Raw genomic sequence first — 19,413 nt, 5'->3', positions numbered from 1 at the left:
TGTCAGTAGCTGAGCTGTGCTGTGTATTGATACATCCATGGCTCTGTCCATGGTGCTGAAGTAGCAGACAGATTTGTTGTGCCTTTTTCTGTCACTCCCATCCTTCTGTCAGTTTCATCTTTGAACTATATGCTGTAAATACTCAATTCTGTGCTACACTGCAGCTTAAATGCTCTATAGAGTCGTGTCATATATAATATATAATGTATCGATATGCTTCTGTGTTTTTCCAGATCCGGGTCGACGGCTCCTCTCGAGCTCTGCAGTATGAGACGGTGCAGGCGGTGGAGAATGGGCCCATCCTCAGAGACATGGCCTTCTCTTCGGACCACCACTACCTCTATGTCATGTCGGAGACTCAGGTCAGACACACACACAGACGCACACATCACACAACGCAGACGTCCCCCCCGCTGAGTCAGTATCACAACCACTGGCATTTATCATTTTGTCATGTCACAGGGTAGAATAACCTTTGGTGTAGCATAGAGGATTTCATTACAGCCTGGCTGGAGGAGAGAAAGGGATTAGATGGACTGTTGGATGCTATGGCTGTGTGTTTCTACAGAAACAGACCGTAAGGGTTGGGCTGGAATGAATAAATGTGTTGAATTATTGGGAGAGAGGAGAGTGGTCTCATTCCACTCGTCTGTGTGTGTTGGTGTGTATGTCTATGCGCAGACACATTCACACAGACACACCGCCGCTCTTAGTACCTTTGATGACATGGAATGTGGAGCGAAATAGCAGCACTCTGTGTAATGGACACAGAGACTGTGAACACCACCTATCAGAAGCAAAACCTTGCTAAAGTAGCCCCATGGAAAGTCCATAACACACAAGCTGTGCGCACATAAAAGCACACGCACACACACAACCATGACTCACTGTTAAGTATTTACCTTCTTTTTCTGTGGCACACCAAAAGACCCACAGCCCACGAGCATGTCCTTACAGTGCTGTGCGTTTTCTACATGTACAGTAAGCACATGTGTGTGTCTTATGTGGGGGAATAATGAGTTAAACACTGTTCAGATACATACAGGCTTCATCTGACCGAACCTGATGTGTTGAGCCTCGAGTCCCCTTTTTCTCGAAAATGATTTCATTCATTTGTTGTCCTCACAGTCGTGATCCCAAAAGTTAATTCATCACAGAAACCATAAACACACGTCTTACATTCAGCACAAGCATCATCTTTTCATCAAGCGCTGCTGAAGGCCCAGTAATCAAATCACTCAAAGATGGGTTCATCAATCAACGAACCCATGGTGGATCTCGCTCTTTTCAGTTAATTGTTGCCCCATTTATTCTTCATTATTGATGCGGCTGTTATGATATTGCAGTCGCTCGGAAGTTCAGATAATATGCATATCATTCCCTCTCTCCCACCTCTTTATCTCCTGCCACCCGTAATCACAGAAGGCCGCTGGTGTTTTGTTGGCAGCGATAGCCCGGCTACCCCTGTATATTGTCTCGGCTTCCAGAGGATTATAGACCTCTCTGGCACCGTGAAAGTGTCAGTATTTACTAATGTGTAGTGCAATTTGTTTGTGTGTGTGTGTGCAAATGTGTGTACATTCTAAGAGCCCAGATTATCCTGATAACACTCTAAATATCAGACAGACGGTGAGTTGAAGGTGCCCTTTCCAATGCAGCTCTCATTGCCTATCCTGAGTCATTCCATCTGCAGAGGGAATGGGAAAGGACGGAAGGGAGAGAGGGAGAGACACAAGTTAGAAGAATAAGGACATTTAGGATGCTGTTTTTGTCATGGCATCCTATTATATCCAATTACTCCTTGTACAAATCTGTTAACCAGCAATGTGAGATTTTTGTTTGCTTTTTTTTTCTCTTTCTTTTTGGATTGCACCGCGTGTAATTGGGCTTCCGGAAGATATTACAGAATAACAATTGAATTGTTAGGAATGCTTCATTTCCATTCCTTCCCATTATGTTGGATTCCTTTATGTCTCGCTGTTATCGCCCAACATCATGTTACAAATTTAGCATTTTTAATTTGCATGCCAATTAGCTTATATTGAAAAAAAAAAAGTGAGGGAACAAGTGAGCTTTGTTGGCCAAACAGCGGAGTGTGTGTGTGAGTGTGTTCGGCCTTCGTAGTAATTAGTCTATTAGCCTAGTTAGAGAGCTGACCTCCACTAACTGTTTAAGAGGAACATCTGGGAATTAACAAACACACAAATATCGAGAGCGGTTAATGAACACAACACATACACACAGACACACACTCCTATACTGCTGAAGGCTCAGTTCGTTACGATACCCCTCTGCTTACTACAGTCATTGAAGTTTGAGACCTTAATGCCAGTTGAAACAGCTGAAAGACGCTGCTTTATATTAACTGTCTGATTGACTGTTTCAGTAAGCTGTGTTTCCAAGCCTCTGCAGTCACTGACGGTGAGCACAGATTGCTTCATCTCAAATGCGGGGAACGCAAAGCAACAGTATTTTGGCATAACAGGTAACACATGTGCACATTTCCCAGTCCCAGTGGTGGCAACCGCTCTTAAAGCAGCCTGAACTGGTCAATAGCAGAAGGCCACCTGCTGTTCCTGGGGCCTGGGACCCAGACACTCAGAGAGAGTGTGATAAATGGAACGAGGGTGGAATACAGAGACAGGAAACACATGATGGAAACGGAGAAGAGGAGGGGGGCCCACAACAGGAGGCTGAGAACAGAGTTGGTCGATACCGCTCCTCTCCTGCTGTTCTTAGCCTCAAAACCCTCCCCTTCAGATTGGTGATGCTGAGCCAGGGGTGGATGGAGAGGCAGAGTCCTCTCCTCTTCCTCTGGATCCTGGCTGATGTGACAGTCCAGTACAGCGCTGTGAGGGAAAGAGAATCAGTTGAGGGATGGATAATGGAGAGAAAGGGTCAGTTTGTAGAATTTAGTGGGCTATATTGGCAGAAATGGAATATAATATTCATAGTTCTGTTTTTGTTTGTGTATAATCACATGAAAATAATTGTTTCTGTTGCCTTAAAATGAGCCCTCCACCATGTTTCTAGAGTAGCCCAGCACTTTTAGCGGCCACCATCAGAGAGGGTGAGGTGAGGAGTGTTTGGTTGGTTGCAGCCTACCACGTCACCACTAGATGCCACTCAGTCCTGCACACTGGTCCTTTAAGTAAGGCTGTAGTCATAAATGTTAATGCTAAAGGTGGAGTTGAAGTACACGTTTGGGGTATAAGGAGAACAGAGACCATCTTTCTTTATCAATGGACACATTTGTATTTTATGACCTAGCTGGCTAGCTTTCCACCACAGAATAAAAGAATATAAACATGATTTCTGAGAGACTGTAGGGACTGAAAACCACCGTGTGGTAATGCGTGACTGCATAATGATATGTATAATCAACTTTAAATAAGTGGTGGTGTGGTGGGACCACTGGAACACCTTGACAGAGAAACATACCTCCAGCTTCAGGGAGGGGCGTCATGCTGAGAGTCACACCGTACCCTGCTTGTCTGTGTCACATTATACAGTCATTAGAGAAGAAAGCTGGCCAAACACACACACACACACACACACACACACACACACACGCACCCGTGCATTATTGTGCACTGCAAAAAAAGAAATACTCCCCACATCCCCGTCATTGCGTTTTTCTCATCCTCCATTTAATTTCTCTTCCAGACTTGAAATCTCTGTCTTTCTTTCTTTCCACCATCCTGTGTCTGTGTCCTCTTTGTTATGTTTGTTTTTCTTTGAGGATTATAGATTTTTGCTCCTGCAACCCCTATTCATTTCTAAGGGGATTTGTAAAGCGAATGAGGATTCAGCCTTTTGTGTTCCTTGCTCCTCTTTCTGCATCTCCTCTCTCACCATCTTTATTCCATTTCTAACCTTTCTCACTCCCCACTGTCATTTTTTTTACCCATGCCATCCCCCAATCCTCCATTCCTGCATTTTTTTTTCTTAACCAGTCCCTGCTACCATAGTAATCTGTCATCCCTACTCTCTCATTAGTCCAGTGATTGGCTGTCCTCTAATTGGATCTCTCTCTTAGACACACACACACACACACACACACACACACACACACATGCACAAGTCTTCTTATTAGCGGGTTAAATAGATGTTCTGGTGGAAAGAGGACAGTGAGATTACAAAATGGGCTGTGATTATGGATGTTCGGGTTGGTGTTTGAGTGACAGGGGGCAGGTCAATCCCACTGTTAGCATGAGCTGGTGCTGTGCTTCACTTCTATGTTACTATCCTGTTAACACTGGTTCATCTGTCAGCCACAATGAGGATGTCTGAGGAGAATGGATGAGGCGGTGTCAGTGGAGGCGGGGGGGATCATGTCACCGTTAGTTCAGTCTGTAAATTAAAAGTACAAATCACACACTAACAAGGGGCTCATATTTAATGGCTCCTATCTATTACAAACTGTATTTTTTGTTTTAATGTAATTTATTATCGATTGATTAAACACTGGAAAACAAAAGCTCTGTCAAATCGTGTCACTATTGTGTAAGTAAAATTAATAAGCCATAGTAATTATTTTAAGTGTTACCCAACTCTTTCTGGGAAAAAAAAGCACGCACTCATAAATTACTGTTACTGCGTGAATATAGTATATGTTGGAATCTGTTGGAAAGACGCACCTTTTTCATGACTGTTCATGCAGTGAAATGGAATAAAAGTAACTGTTTGGACCCGATTGTGAGAAAGTAATTTGAATGAACATGATTTTGTTCGCAGGGTACATTACTCAGCAGCTGGCTGTGCTGAGACATGATTTCCAGGGTAGTTCAAGCAGTGTTTGTTGTGTCTTAGTCATTCAGTCCAGCCCCCATCGTCCCCATAGCCATCCCACTACCCTCCAGCGACCCAGCAAAACACATTAACTCATCCTGCCTGCAACTGTTCAGTCAGTCAGTGGGTAGATTTTATCAAGTATGTCCCAACGTCTTGCTTAAGTCATTTCTTTTCTACACACACACAAGGTTTCTACATTCTGCATATAAACTGTTGCTCGAAAGTGCTGGGACTGCCACACTCACGGTGCTAAATTATTGATATTCAGTGTAGCAAATGCAGATCTGTAAGTGTGAATTATTGAAAATGTGTACTATAGTGGGGTGAGATCGTTCAAAGTCAAATGCTTTTTTTTTCTGTTTTGAAACCCCTCAGGGAACTCCGACAAGCCAATTTGCGGAAGTATCTCGTCTTCGCATCTCATCAAAGATGTTTAATACCAGAATCCTTTAATTCCTATCAGCGGGAAACTTTTTAGCACATCCTTTACAGTGTGGGTTCCTCACCCCTGTAGTGTGTGGCTGTGAGTTGTGAAGGTGTTCAGATGTGCATATTATGTTGTGTCCCAGTTTAGCTGCAGGCTGCTGTGGTCTAACAAGCCAAGTGAACAGAGCTTATATGTTGCAGCCATTGCTGCCTGACACGCTTCTGAAAAATGTCAACGAAGTGGGGCAGGCAAGGTTGGAGTGAACTCTTGGCTCACTCAAAGTCCCTTCTGAAGTTTCACCTTTGTGTTCTCACTCTTTCTCTCCCTTGTTCTCCCTCGCTGTTTTTCAGTGCGTCGCTCAATCTTGTATTCTTCTCTCTTTCCCCATTGCAGATAGCTGTGAATCGACAAGCCCATTATACTGTCTAACAGACAGATAGTTCATAAAATCTCTCATTCATGTGAGTCATCATCAGCATCTTTTGCCAGCGTCTTGGCTGCTGGAAATAGTCCAAACTGTGCACTCTGTCTGCGTGATACAGGCCTTATTTTTACCCAGGCTAGGCCCCAGGGCAAGATGATGCAGCCTGTGCAGAATTAGCCACATATGTGTGCGTGTCTGAGTTTGTGTGGCTATATTTCTAGCACCTGCCAATAAGAGACTAAATGTAAGTCCTGTTTGTGCACTGAAGGGTCAAACCTCACCCTGCATCTTCAACATGACTCTAGCACTATGGGTGACGCTTCAGTGGGACAATTTTAGCATGACGTAATGGCGAGTTGTGCTTAGCATGCTTCAGCCTTTGGTTGCTAATTTGGTAAGCATAGACATATGCTTACATATGCTTAATGCAGGAAATTCCAATCTGTAAAGTTTTATGAGTAAACTGCCTCAGGCATGTTCAACTACTTTTTGGTGTGCATGGGGGGGCCTCACCCTATTTGGAATGGAAAGATAAGTGAAAATGATTGATTGTATCCGAGTCGTTTGTCATGCGCTGACAATCCTGACAGCGCAATGGATGGCTTTCTCATTTGACCTCTGAGAACGTCAAATGAAGACAATATTGCGCTTGCAGCCACTGGCCCGCTCTGTTAACTGAGTTTATGATATAACGCCGTTGGTCGGTGGTTGACGGATTGAGTGGCGCGTCGGCTGCGACGAGGCAGTGGGTCGTTCACGTGTCCCTCGCATCATTTGACTCCCGCGTCAATCTGTCCTCCATCCACCTGGAGAGGAGGGGGGTGGGACCTGGGAGGACAAGGAGAGAGAGGCACAGGCACCACTAAATGAATGATAGAAGTAATGGACATTAAGTGATGGATAGCAAAGAAAGTAAGAGACAGAGCAGAAACTTTGAGTAGTTGAGAGGAAATAGATTTTGTTCCACCACTTGTAATGAAATAATATGAACACTGTGATTTCCCTCAATACTGCACACTGAATGTTATCCAGGGAGGCTCAAAGAGAGTCTACATGCTTATGGAAATATGGTTGCTGATTGGTTGAGAGTGTCAAGCCTGTTTCCATTTGCAGGACATGCTGTTGTGATAACAGTGGGTCAGGAATAATTATTCCTACCCATCATAACATATATGGATGATGATTGCATTTCATCAGGTTTTAATGATTTTTGCTGATTTGCTTACAGTCATCTACGTAACTTTAGGGTCTTTAATTAGAGATGACTGCTGCTGTAAGCAGAGATTTATCTTTGACGCATGCACGCAACATAGTTAACTTATATTTTCTTACTAGGAAAAAACCTACAATAATGCAGCATTATGTACATTTAACCAAATCATTTCTTATTAATTTCTGCCTCCCTGCCATTAGTAATGATGCACTGCCAGCATTGTGCCAAACTAATGAACAAACTCACACTGGGGAAGGAGAAAAAGACGAAGCTAGCCTGGGGAAAGAAGAGGAAAGATAAGAGAAGTTCAGTGTGCCCTACAGGCTGTAAGGCAGGATTGGACTATCACTTTAATTTCCCTCTCTCTGTTCATGTGGAGTGGTGGAGTTTGGCTGCAGGTGAAATCCCTGTTTAATTACAAGTGGAGGGGGCAGGAAAAGAGTAGGATAAAGAGAAGAACAGAGGCGAGGCAGAAGAATTAGTTAATAATAAAAGTCTCTGCAGATTTATTAAATGATCACTTTCCCACTTCAGGTTGACTCCAAGGCCCCTGGCATTATGTAAGGAGGAGGGGTGACAGAGAGAAAAGAAGGAAAGAGGAAAGAAAAACAAAGTCGAGCTTTATCATTTCCTCGGCGTAGCGATGAAGATCTTGAAGGGGAAATTCTGAATATGCTTGAAGTGAAGACGCCTCCTCCCTCTCTCCCTTTGACACCTGTCTTCCACAGATACAATACACACACACGCTTACTGTATATGCCGCTTATATAATTTGATGCCATTGTGCCGCCACATTAAATGATCAAGTAAGTCTTCATCTCTCTCCCCACACATTAATACACCGAGTACATCTGTGATCTTGGCCTTTTTTAAAAACAGCATTATATTCAGCAGCTTCCATCTGTCCCTATTGTGGGAGGAGGGAGAGTGCAGGGTGTAATGGCTGTCATTTGCTCACCTGAAACAGGGGGGAATTATAAATGCCATGCACCCCGTCCTTTGTATTTATCCCTGCTGATATGATAGCGCAGCCATAGTGAAGAGACACTGAGCCATAATGGCTGCCCCTCTGGCGAAGCTCCGAGAAGAAGATTGCATGAAATGAATGTGATATCGAGATGAGAGAGACAAGGGGTGCATTGGGTCGTTTAGCCACCAAATCCCTCAATTTTTTTTGATAAAAGAGGGGACAAAAGTGTTGCCTTCTTGAGTGTGCGTGTGTGTGTGTCAGATAGAGAATGGAGGCTCTGGAGAGATGATGAATGTATGATCTTGCACACCTCAGAGCGTCTGAGTGACACAGAAAGACAGACAGACAGAGGGAGAATGAATGATATCAGGATCCGCGCTCTGGAACAGAGGATTCACATTGGCACCCATCGCCTCTGCTGGGCCCTGAATGCCGTGTGTGTTTGTCTTTGTGTGTGTGTGTTTTATCTGCTGAGAAAACCATTTCCCCTGATGCAGGCATCTGAGGCCTCGATAGGCATCAGGAGGTCCCTTCCATTCTCCAAAGTCTAAATCCGTGTGTGTTTTTGTATATACGTGTACATGTGGGTGACGCGTGTATCGGCATATCTGCCACCGATGAAGTGTTAAATTATAAAGCATTCAGATATGGTGGCATTGTTTGCTACAGTTCTGTCTGGGTGCTTAGCTTTTATGGCAGATCACGAGGTGACAAACCACTCGACGCGGTGACATGGCGACGTAGATTACATAAACGCACACACACACGTGAACAAGGGGAGATTGTGGTTTCATACACTCTCATGATAAGGCTTTGGCAGCTGAGACCTTTCCATAGGCTAACACAATGGCCTTTCTCTTCAGTTACTAAGAGCTTATTTAGGCGGCAGTGGGCTGAAGCAGCGGCGGATCTCAGGAGGAGGAGCAGGATTGGTGGAGAGTGACAGGAAGGGAGGAAATCTATCATGTGAGATGCGTTGAGGATCAGAGTTGAGTTTGATCGTCACACACACACACACACACACACTCTTGCACCACTATCCTTGATTCCATCTCAAACTCATTCCCTTTATCTACCTAATGCAAATGCACTTCTACACAGTATAGGGAGGGCAAAACATACCACACGATTTTTCTGCCCCAAAACGCGCACACACACACACACACACACACACACACACACACACACACACACACACACACACACACACACACACACACACAGCTGAATGAATTTAGAGGGGGCGTATCTTCTTGTCAAAGTCAAGAGGAATCCTGCACGCCATTACAGATTAAAAAGTGTGTGTGTGCACGTCTGCCTGAGTATTCTATTTATAGAGAGACACACACAGAAGAGACACAAATACAGAGAGCAAGAGGGAGATCCATGTAGTGGTGTGTTTTAGACTCCATCTCCATCATGCCAGTGTGTCAGTGTCTGACTTCAGTTGACAGTATGTGTGTCTTTGTGTTTCACATGGCGGAATGTGACTTTCACCGCGAGTGTGGGCAAAATTGTAGCACCGACTTGTCGTGTTTTTACTTGAGAGAGAGGCTGACATGCAGGCATCTGTGCGATAGTCTGTGCGTTCGACACAGAGAACCGCCGTCAGTGCCAGGCTGCGCTTTAGAGATACCACTGCGCATAGGCGTTTCTGATCTCTTGTTACATTCAGCCATGCCCTACATTGGATGGTTTAATTATGGTCCTTTTCATACCCTCAAATATGGAATTTAGCCAGTAAAATGTGGTGCAAAGACATGTATAATTGCATCACTTACACCTGGAGGTATGAAGAGAGACTAGTATCCAACAGAATTCGATCCTCCACACCCACTGGAGGTGGTGCACTGAAGCTGTGAAGTGATTTGGAATTTGCCAAGATTACACCAGTGCCCATCATCACCGCCATAGTGTCTTTAAACGAGGCACTAGAACTCCCATCCTCCCCAGCTAGCTGCACTGGTGCTCATTGCATTGAAGTATCATGAGGAAAAGGAAAGCGCCTGGAAAAAGGCAAAAGATTTGTTAACCTGCATCTGAGACTTGTATTTCAAGATGTAATTTACTGTGCAGGCACACACAAACACAAACACAAACAAGCACACGCACAACTTTACCCTCATCATAACCCAATATCTGTCCCAAACTGATGATGTCGTCTCTCTTTCTCAGCTGTCATCGGCGAGTAGCGTGAGTGACAGCGGTCATCCACCAATGACGGCTCATTAATCAAAAGTGCCAGCAACACCTATTATTGCACCATGCTGTTGCCATGGTGACAAGAGGAGGGGACGGCTGAGATCTACCTCAGCTCTGGCCCTTGCGCTCGGTCGCTCAAGGCTCATGCCAATCAGTGCCAGTCAATGCCAGTTTGAATTGGCAGGGCTATATATCATAATAGATGGACTGCTCTCCCAAGTGGCCAAGTTTCCCATATGGAACCAGTGGAGAAAGATGGAAGCTGTCAAGTAGTTAGATTTTCCTGAAAATCAGTGCTGATACAAAATACGTTGCACTTTCCATATTTGTTTGCCATGTTTGTTTTTTACACTCTCGTGTGCATATGGCTCTAAATAATGTTAGAAACAGATTACATTGTTGGAATTTGCATGTTAAAGGTGTATGAAAGCTGCAGTTTGATTTAATAGGGACAATTTCCAGCTACAAACATTGATGGTGGTTTCTGATCTGAGTGACTCAGGTTGCAAACAGTAAGGCGGCAACAAAATACGTAGTGTTCTGAGTAAAGATTGCAACCCTGCGACACTGTTCACCTCTCCACCTACACATACTTTGCATAGCATCTGATGGCAGCAAGTTCTGTTTCTATTCTAAGTCCTATTCTGTAGAGGTTGTCTAAGGTACTCTGCTACATTTTTAGTAGATTCAAAGCAGCACCTGTGACCATGAAAATTGACCATTATCCAGCAAATCAAACTCCATGTACACTTTCACTGCATTTGTGTTACCTGTAAGCCCTCGCTGGCACACGAGGAACAGAAATTCATTATGCTTGCCTAACCTGAGGAGGATTTTTCTGAGTTGGCAAATAACTGAAAACAGTATTTTGATGTGTCTAATCCATTTATTATCATAGATTCACCCTTCCTTGCTGTCTCTCTATACATACAACTGAAGCAAGCGTATCCAAACAGTGCCGTTCTTAATTAAAAACATTACATTTTTCTTGCGTTTCCCCTTCCCTCGCTCATCTTCATTTTATACATACAAACATGTAAACTTTGAATGTGTCTCCACTGTATTTAGTCCTTGTTTCATGTTTCTCTGCAGCTCTCAAGGGTGCCAGTGGAGGCCTGTGGTCAGTACTCAACCTGCAGTGAGTGTCTCGGATCAGGAGATCCCCACTGCGGCTGGTGTGTCCTGCACAACATGTAAGTACTACTAGAGCTGCCATTGGGCACAAGACATGCACAAAACACACACACACACACACACACACACACACACACACACACACACAACACACCACGTATTCAGTTTGTTCACAAAGCTTCAAACATCCTAACCAGACAGTCTGGGGGTGGGTGGGGGGTTGCAGCGTTCGGGTTGTTAGCCTCCCCTGCCTCCATGACGCCTGGGCCCATGCCCAGTACTCCATCCCTTGCAGCCCTTGAGCATTCAGGGACTCCTCTAACCCAGGCCAACTCTCAGATTGCTTCCCTGGGGCTCGGCCTTGTGCCAGCGTCCCCCTTGGATCCATTACCAAACCTAACCACTGGCATTGTTTACCAGGCCTGAAACCAGAGCCTGGTGAGAGCACAGACACTGGCAGGCACCGCCAGGCCTCTGATGGGCACCACTCCAAACTTCAGGAGTTGACACGAGGAGAGTGATAGCTTCTGTTATTGTAACTGAACTAGAAACTGTCGAGTGAGATTTTTAAGATTATCTCATTAACTACACTTCACTCACTCACTCACTGTCGTGCTAACCTGCTCTCTATCCTGCATTTTTTTCCTTTTTTCCCTTTCAGCTCGTTGGCCTGTGTCATTCTCTCTTTCACACTCACACTCACACACACAGATGCACACATATTCACACACACCCCAGCTGCTGTCAAACCCTTGTCCCTCAAGATTGGAGTAGAAGATAGTGCTTGCTGGGGGCAGGGAGATTTCCCACTCCACTGTAAATTGAAAATTGGTTTCTTGTGTTGGTGCTAGCCCTTGGGTAGAGAAAGAGAGAGTGTGTGTGTGAATGTGTGTGTGTGAGTGAGTGAGACTGAATGTGACTGAGTGCATTTAGGACCTTCATCCCTGTTGGCATGAGAGGGGACATGGTAGGGGCAGAAAAGCAGTGTAAGTGTGAGAGAAACACAGAAACTGGGAAAGGAAGGACGATGGACAGATTGAGAAAATAACAGGGAGGCTGGCAAACAGACTAGTGGAAAAGAGACGAAAGAATAGTCAATTCTGCGAGAGATGAGAAGAAAAAGAAAGCTATCAGGATGGTCGTCCAGGGTACAAACTTCTAACATCTTAATTCCACAGGGCACAACGCCATTTTGTTCTGTCCTCAGCACGGACCCCACCATTAGCATTTCAGATGTGGGCTGTTTTGCCTGCTTGATTTTGTTTATTTGGTCTTTTCCCCCTATTTTTGAGAGTCTGTAGAGGGTTTTATTTTGAAAATCGGCTGGATGCTCTATGCTGTTCATATGTTTGACTTCCTGCCCGGCTCGGTCTGCTCTGTGCAACTAGACGCAGCTTCCGTTAAAAAGGAGACCGCGTGCGTATTTGCAGCAGAGTGACGAGGTGCTTCAGCATCGCAGTCGGGACACGAAAAGAGCACAGAGCTGTGAAAGAGGGTGAAATGTGATAAACTGACAGATGTCTGACAAAGGTCTTAGAGAGGAAAAGAGCAAGTTTGTGTGCATGGAAGGAGAAATAGAGGATGGATGAGTTTAAGGTCTCCAGGGCAAGAAAGTGCATTAGCACAGAGAGGACACAATCTGATGGGTTATGGGTCACATACCAGAGGTTAGAGGCAAAGTCTCTCTCTCACACAGATGCACACACACACACACAGCATGAATACACAATGTGCAAGTCCAGAGTTTCATGTTTATCACAATTTCTTGTATTAAACTCCCTCTTTGAACAAACTACAGTTAAGTAAGCATCAATCAACCGTATGGTTTGTTTTAGTAGATCATTTAATTTAAAGATGATTTGTCCAAAGATAAAGGAGTGACATCAATGTAAACAACAAATTAAAGGCCCCCAGTGAGCAGATATTATGCAGATATTTACCACTTTAAGTGTGTGTGTGTGTGTGTGTGTGTGTGTGTGTGTGTGTGTGTTAGCACAAACCCATTAACACCCTGGACATCCTCCCGGTCAGAGCAAATGGGCGGCCACAGATTGGCCTGTCACACTCACCCTGATAGAATCGGCTCACCTCGGCTCACCCCTCTCTTCGCTCACATACACACAAGGACACACGCACACACGCGCGCCTCTTGCTGGAGAATTAGTGTCAAGTCGCCAAAACGAGAACAGAGCCCAGAGAGAGCGAAAATAGCCAAATGCTACTTTCGTCGATCTCAGGTGTCGAGGTGTTTGACCATTACAAGGGCAGGTGTGTTTTGTTCGTGTGTGTTTGTTCGCACCACACACACACACACACACACACACACACACACACACACACACACACACACACACACACACACACACACACTCCTGTCAGTTGGACACACACTTTTGCACCTCTCCCTCACCCTTGTTGCACACAGACACAAACACACATTAAATGCACAACCCAGAGTGACTAATCGCCCACAGGTTTAGTTTTCCCAAAGTCCCTCCTCTTCATCACTCTCCACCCCCCAGCTTGTGGGTTCTTAACAGGGTCTTGGTGTAACTGAAGCTCCTCTGAGTGCCACCTCTACCACAGGTCAGGACTCTGCTATGTCTGCCTGCTCTGTCATTCTCTGTTGCATTGACCACTGTCCAGTCTTTGGCACCTGACATATTCATTGTTGGCCCTCTTTACTTCAGTCGACTTCCTGTAAATTTGACATGTACAGCTTTTTAACAAAGGCTTCACCTGGAATTCACAGTTAACTCACTTACTGCTACAAGCACTCTCTCCAAATTGCAGTTGCAAACCTCACTTAAACACTGATTACATTTGAGGAAAAATGGCAAATAATTGTCAGATGATTCAGCAATACCGCGTTTGTTAAAATCACTGCTTGTGCAAGTCACACACATGAAAATATACATGTATTGATGCAAAAATACTCCACACCCATCGAGTACTCTGCATAAATTTGTCACCTTTTCTCTGCAGGTCAGTTTTCTTTGGTCTCTTGAGGATGATTGTAAAATAATTGGCTGTCTCCACATAAAAACACACACTGAGATGACATGGCCTCAGAATTTAAGCTTTGATGAGCTCTAGGTAAACTTGCCAAGTGAACAGCTCATGTGTCTCTCCACTCTGTCCTCACACCCCCTTTATTTTCTGATATGTCACATGAGGTCAGTAGGGGAGCAAGACCATTAACAGGCCTGACTCGCAGCCTGGTGGAGTACATCCCAGCAGGTCTCGCAAACATCCGAAGAGAAGGATGATCACACAGACACACGGCCAGCTTTAGTGAAAATACAGAGGGAACAATTCATTACAGTCCTCATCAACTCTATTTTCAGTCTCTGGGATAATAGCATCAGTGGTCACCTCAGTCATCCTCCAGACCCCTGAGGACATATAGGCAACATGTGTCACAGTCTATGATGCAAATGTGCTGAAGGATGAGGAAGTTGAAGAAAGAAAAGAAGTGCTATCTTAGAGATAGTGTGACCGTGAATTAACAGCACATTAAATCTGTCCTTGGTGAGCAGGTCTGACACACACATCTCTGACAAAAGGCCTGCTCTCCAGGCATCTCAGCCATAACAAAGCAACGTGTCCAGTGCCAGCTGCACTATTTGATATTCAGGAAATAGAAATATCTTATGTCCTTCATTCTCCTCTCACTTCCACTTGAGGATCTTGGCACAAAACCATTTTTATTTATCTTGAATGACATTAAAAAGAATCAGTCTAGACAGATGTATAGGTAGATACAGGCATTGATGGGTGGATGGTGAACATAAAAATCCTCTATTATGTTGTATCAATTTCTCACTGACTGTAATGCTTCACAAGAAAGTTTTTGCTTTTATTTTAAGGAGATCAGAGCTTTTAAAAGAGGGCGTCACTGCAAGACACCATAGACTTGTCCAGCTTCCAAGTCTCCACTATCCACTTGTATGCGGAGTGCATTCTGAGCATTTGTATTTCCACTGTAGTAATGCTTAAAAAAAACACGACTGCAAAATCCTCTCATGCTTGCCTCCGGTTCTGTGATTGGCCAGGGGTCTTGCTCAGCCGTAGCTTGAATTGATTAACCCGACGTGACAGAACGTAGCCAACGGAAAAACCAGTGAATGAGCATCCATAAGTGAATGGCAGAATTTCGACGCCCACAGGGTCAGTCTGCAGTGCCGTGGAGAAGAGGGACAACAGATGGATGTTTTGAGAATTATAATGGAGTATAGTTTTTTGGGGTTTTTTTTTTCATATTTTGTGCTATGCTGGCTTGCTTTCCTTGGCCTTTCCCAGGTTAAAGATATTTCTACAAAGAATAAAACTGAGAACAGGCATTGTGCCTAGTACACTGACTGCAGACCAAAGGTTTAAATAATTCATCTTTAATAACTTCTAGCAAAAAGGCCAAAACACGAGGAACCCTTGGAATCCACACAGATATTCTCTTACCCACACTTCCTCTGTGCTGGAAGGAGGGCTGCTGAGGGGAAGGAGAGCATGCGGTTCATCATCAAAGTGTTCTTCCAGATAGTTTGTTGTTCCCAATCAACCTTGAAATCACCTCGCTGGTCTGAGAGCAAACAGAATGCAAGCTCTCCCTCTCTCTCGCTCCCTCTCTCTATCAGCATTGCCTTTATTTACTTTATAGATCGGTGAGAAGAGCCGTTAGAGAGAACACCAGGGGAAGAGGAGAAAGACAATCAATAGTACAGGGGAGGAAATCAACAGGAGTGTATGGTGCACCTGTGTGTGTGTGTGTGTGGGGGGGGGGGGGGGGTGAGAGAGGAAGAGATTGCAGTCATTGTCCTTGACAAACATTGACCATTCATTTAGAAAAGCAAATGTCTTCATTTCTAGACATATGCTCCCATTTATCCTATCAGCTACATATCCTACATACCCCCCTATGTATTTCTCGAGCCGACTAGACAAACTTCATCTCAGATAACCCCGCCTGCCGTTAGCCCTGCCACCATTCGAGCAAACCTGAAGCCTCACCTGTCAACCAAACTGTCTCGGCCTATCACGCTCACGCTTTCCGCTGAGATGCACGACTTATGCTAATGCCTGTCTAACTCGGCAGGTGAAAGGAAGGTCTTCACTCATATTGCCACCCCTTTTCATCGTTCCCCCTCTTTCCACTCTTTCAGCACTGACATTGGATGTCACACTCTGTCAATCAGAGGAGAGTCTCAAAGAGGACGCTTACAGAGGATTACCTAAAAGGCAGTATGTAAGAAGCAGAGTGTGGGTGTAGGCCTATGCACATTAGCAAGCATAAATACATACATGCTTATGTTGTGCATACTTGACTTCTACTCTGCATATGCTAGTTCTGTGCTAGTCAGGATAATGTTTCCTTTACACAAGACTGGCGAGGCGTATTCCTTTCTCTGCGTGGTTTCCATCCACACTTCAACCCCTGCAAGCAAGGCCCGGGTACCTCTGCAGTGAGTCAATATGGCAGAAACGTTACAGCTACGTTTTGGATACGTTACCTCCCCTAATGCCGCTCTGTCAGCTGTCAGTTTTGCAAGCGGTTAACTAGGCTGTCAACGCGCCTGTCATGCGTGACAGCCAGACAGATTGGAAACCATATTTGGAGAAGTAGCATTGTCAAAATGAATGTCATCATATTTGGCATGGATGTTGAGAATATCTCACATTACTCTGTGATATCGGTGTCAGTTTGGAACAAGTAGTGCTAATGTTGCAATATCTTCACGTTAATAATTGGTATGACATATCTCAATCTCAGCGTTTGGCTGCGATAGGAGTAATACCCCCGGAGCGCTGAAATCATTTTCTCTTTCTCACTTTTTCACACTTTTTCTTTTTCTTCTCCTGCCCTCCCTCTCTCTTCACTATCATTCGAATCACATGCACTTATCATATACTGTATTTTTGTGTGTATGTTTGTGTCTACACATATTTATGCGTATCTGTGCTTCCATGAAATCCACTGACAGTCTCTTTATGCGCATGTATCATCAGCTTCACTGTGTTTGTTCCCTAGTATACATTCTCACTTCTGCACACATGTGCCCAGTATGTTTTGTCTTCAGTGGGGTGTTTGCCATTAAACAGCATGGCTCTCCTTCTCTTTCCTCTCTTCCCCCAAACACTCATAAACATCGATCCCTCCTTCCTGAAGTGGAACAGGGACAGTAAAGTCATCTGTGCCACTGGCCACAGGCAAATGCGTTCTCTTAGTTCATTAGAGAAGGTCTGTCTATACAATCAATAGTAAACTTCTAGAGGTAAATTGTAATACACAGGGGAGTCCTTATGAATCATGTGGACCCATACAAACTGGGTTAGGAGTCACATTTTCCACGACTGCTTTGTACGTTTCCCTTCAGATAAGCACTCTGGTTCATCAGCATGAACAGAGAAGAGAAATCTGCATGCTTTTATGCAGCTGTATCCTGGAGTCACACAGTAAACAGTTGGCAGACACACGCGCGAGCTTATTAGGCCGATTCAAGAAAGTTCAGGAAGTCATGGGCAAACACACAAAATGGCTGATAAAACTTGCAAGTCATGCTGCAAAGCTCCTTGTCTTCAAAATCCTTTGTTTTCCCAAGACATCTTTGGTGCTGTCAAACGAATAACCTTTTCAGAGGGAAAAGCTAATTGGCAGATCCATTGAATGCTTTCTCTCTCTCGCGCTCCCCTCCCTCCCTCATATTCATTCTGCACCGCCGCTACCTGTCGCTGTGTCATAGTCATTCGCTACCTCAGTGTGCTCATTACTGTGATATGCCACACTAATGCTAATTAAATTGCAGCGCCACAATTAGCATGCTACCAGAGACTGGTGTTTGGTTGTGGCCATCACTAGCTGGAGTGAGATCCAACATTAGACGGTCATCTTTAAGTAAAAACATCAGCTTACATTAGAGGCCAAACTAGAAGCAAGCAGGCGGATACTCCAATAAAACAGTTTGTTTGTGTTAACTGCCTGTTTGAATGAACAATAGCGGTGGTGTTCCTAAGTGTTATGTGGTCTACTTTTAAACTTGCCAGCTCTTACCGTGTTTTATCGATTGCTGGCATCGTGGACCAGCGGAGTGGAAATGATGCTTAGACACAATTAAAATTAGTTTATTGTTGAAAGGGCCAGCAATTAGAAAAGCAACAAATATCTGAAATAATATCCAAAGGTTAATTTACTTGTGATACAGACAGACACGTGATAAAAGACAAAGTTGCCCTGAGGAAAGATAATTTAATTAGTGGACTTTCTGAGCCAAGATGCAAGGACAAGGACAAAGAGGAGATAATGAAAGGAAAAGAAAAGACAAACAGGAAATGATAATGAAAAACGGATGCTTTCTGCTCAATGAAGACACATTAGAGGACTGAGAAAGTGTTTTTATTGTGTTATCATTCATAGTTTGTAAAGATAAAGAATAAAGTAGTCCGTATTTTTTGACAAACTGCAGTGTTTGTTTTGTTTGTTTGTTTCTGAACTAACGGCTAAAATCCAGCAGGCTTTAGTTTCAGCTTCACTCTTGAAGTTCTGCACTTTGAAATTCCTTTGAGATGCACTTTGCAGATCAGAACATCCTCAGTGATGACTGACCTATAAGACGTTGAAAGCCCTTTCATTAAAATTAATTTCAACTATGACAACGCACTGCTCAGCCTCCCATCCCCAAGTGGAGGAGCTGGATTTGGTATTTTAACAAGTGCTAAAAATTACTTGGTAAACTCTCAAAGATTTATTCAAAGTTGTTTCTTTGATCTTGAGATCCTTGCATCCATGGCACTTGCTCTGATGTCTGTGCCCAGGGGAGGATGGCCATCCCCTGAGTATGGGTGACTGGTCCCCCCCCCCTCTTCACCTCCACCCTCCACCTCTTGCTGGATGCTAAGGGAAGTTGAGGGAAGGGAACAAGGCCAAGAAGTGACAGGGGCATCAGGACGGAACGGAGTGCTGCACCTCCCAGTTCCCTCTCAACTGTCACCACCATAGTATGAAGACTTGCACGCGCACACACATACAGACACACCAGTCTACCCGGTGCCAACACACACACACGAGCACATGCACAGTAGCTGCATGCCCACTTCTAAGTCAGGACCATTGCTCACTGTCACCTATTGTCACCCTACCACACAGGGAAACACAGACACTTGAAAATGGACATGCACACACTCACAGTGGGGAAGACGTCTTGCTTTTGTCCGGCAGAGCATGAACCACACACAGGGAGTGACATGAGACATGGAGG

The 19,413-nt window shown here is 44.5% G+C and overlaps 1 protein-coding gene across 3 annotated transcripts in view; it reads left to right on the top strand.

Moving 5' to 3' along the window:
* Nucleotides 1–19,413, top strand: part of plxna4 (plexin A4) — a 231,080-nt gene that overhangs the window by 131,974 nt on the left and 79,693 nt on the right. For all 3 annotated transcript variants that reach the window (XM_070992584.1, XM_070992585.1, XM_070992586.1), the window contains exons 4-5: nucleotides 234–362; nucleotides 11,123–11,223. In XM_070992584.1, coding sequence (XP_070848685.1) covers nucleotides 234–362; nucleotides 11,123–11,223 — 230 coding nt within the window. The remainder of the gene's footprint in view (nucleotides 1–233; nucleotides 363–11,122; nucleotides 11,224–19,413) is intronic.

The sequence above is a fragment of the Chaetodon trifascialis genome, chromosome 22 (assembly GCF_039877785.1).
Source record: "Chaetodon trifascialis isolate fChaTrf1 chromosome 22, fChaTrf1.hap1, whole genome shotgun sequence".
Classification (NCBI taxonomy): domain Eukaryota; kingdom Metazoa; phylum Chordata; class Actinopteri; order Chaetodontiformes; family Chaetodontidae; genus Chaetodon; species Chaetodon trifascialis.
Note: the sequence above shows the minus strand (reverse complement) of the source record. Positions and strands in the feature narration are given on the sequence as shown.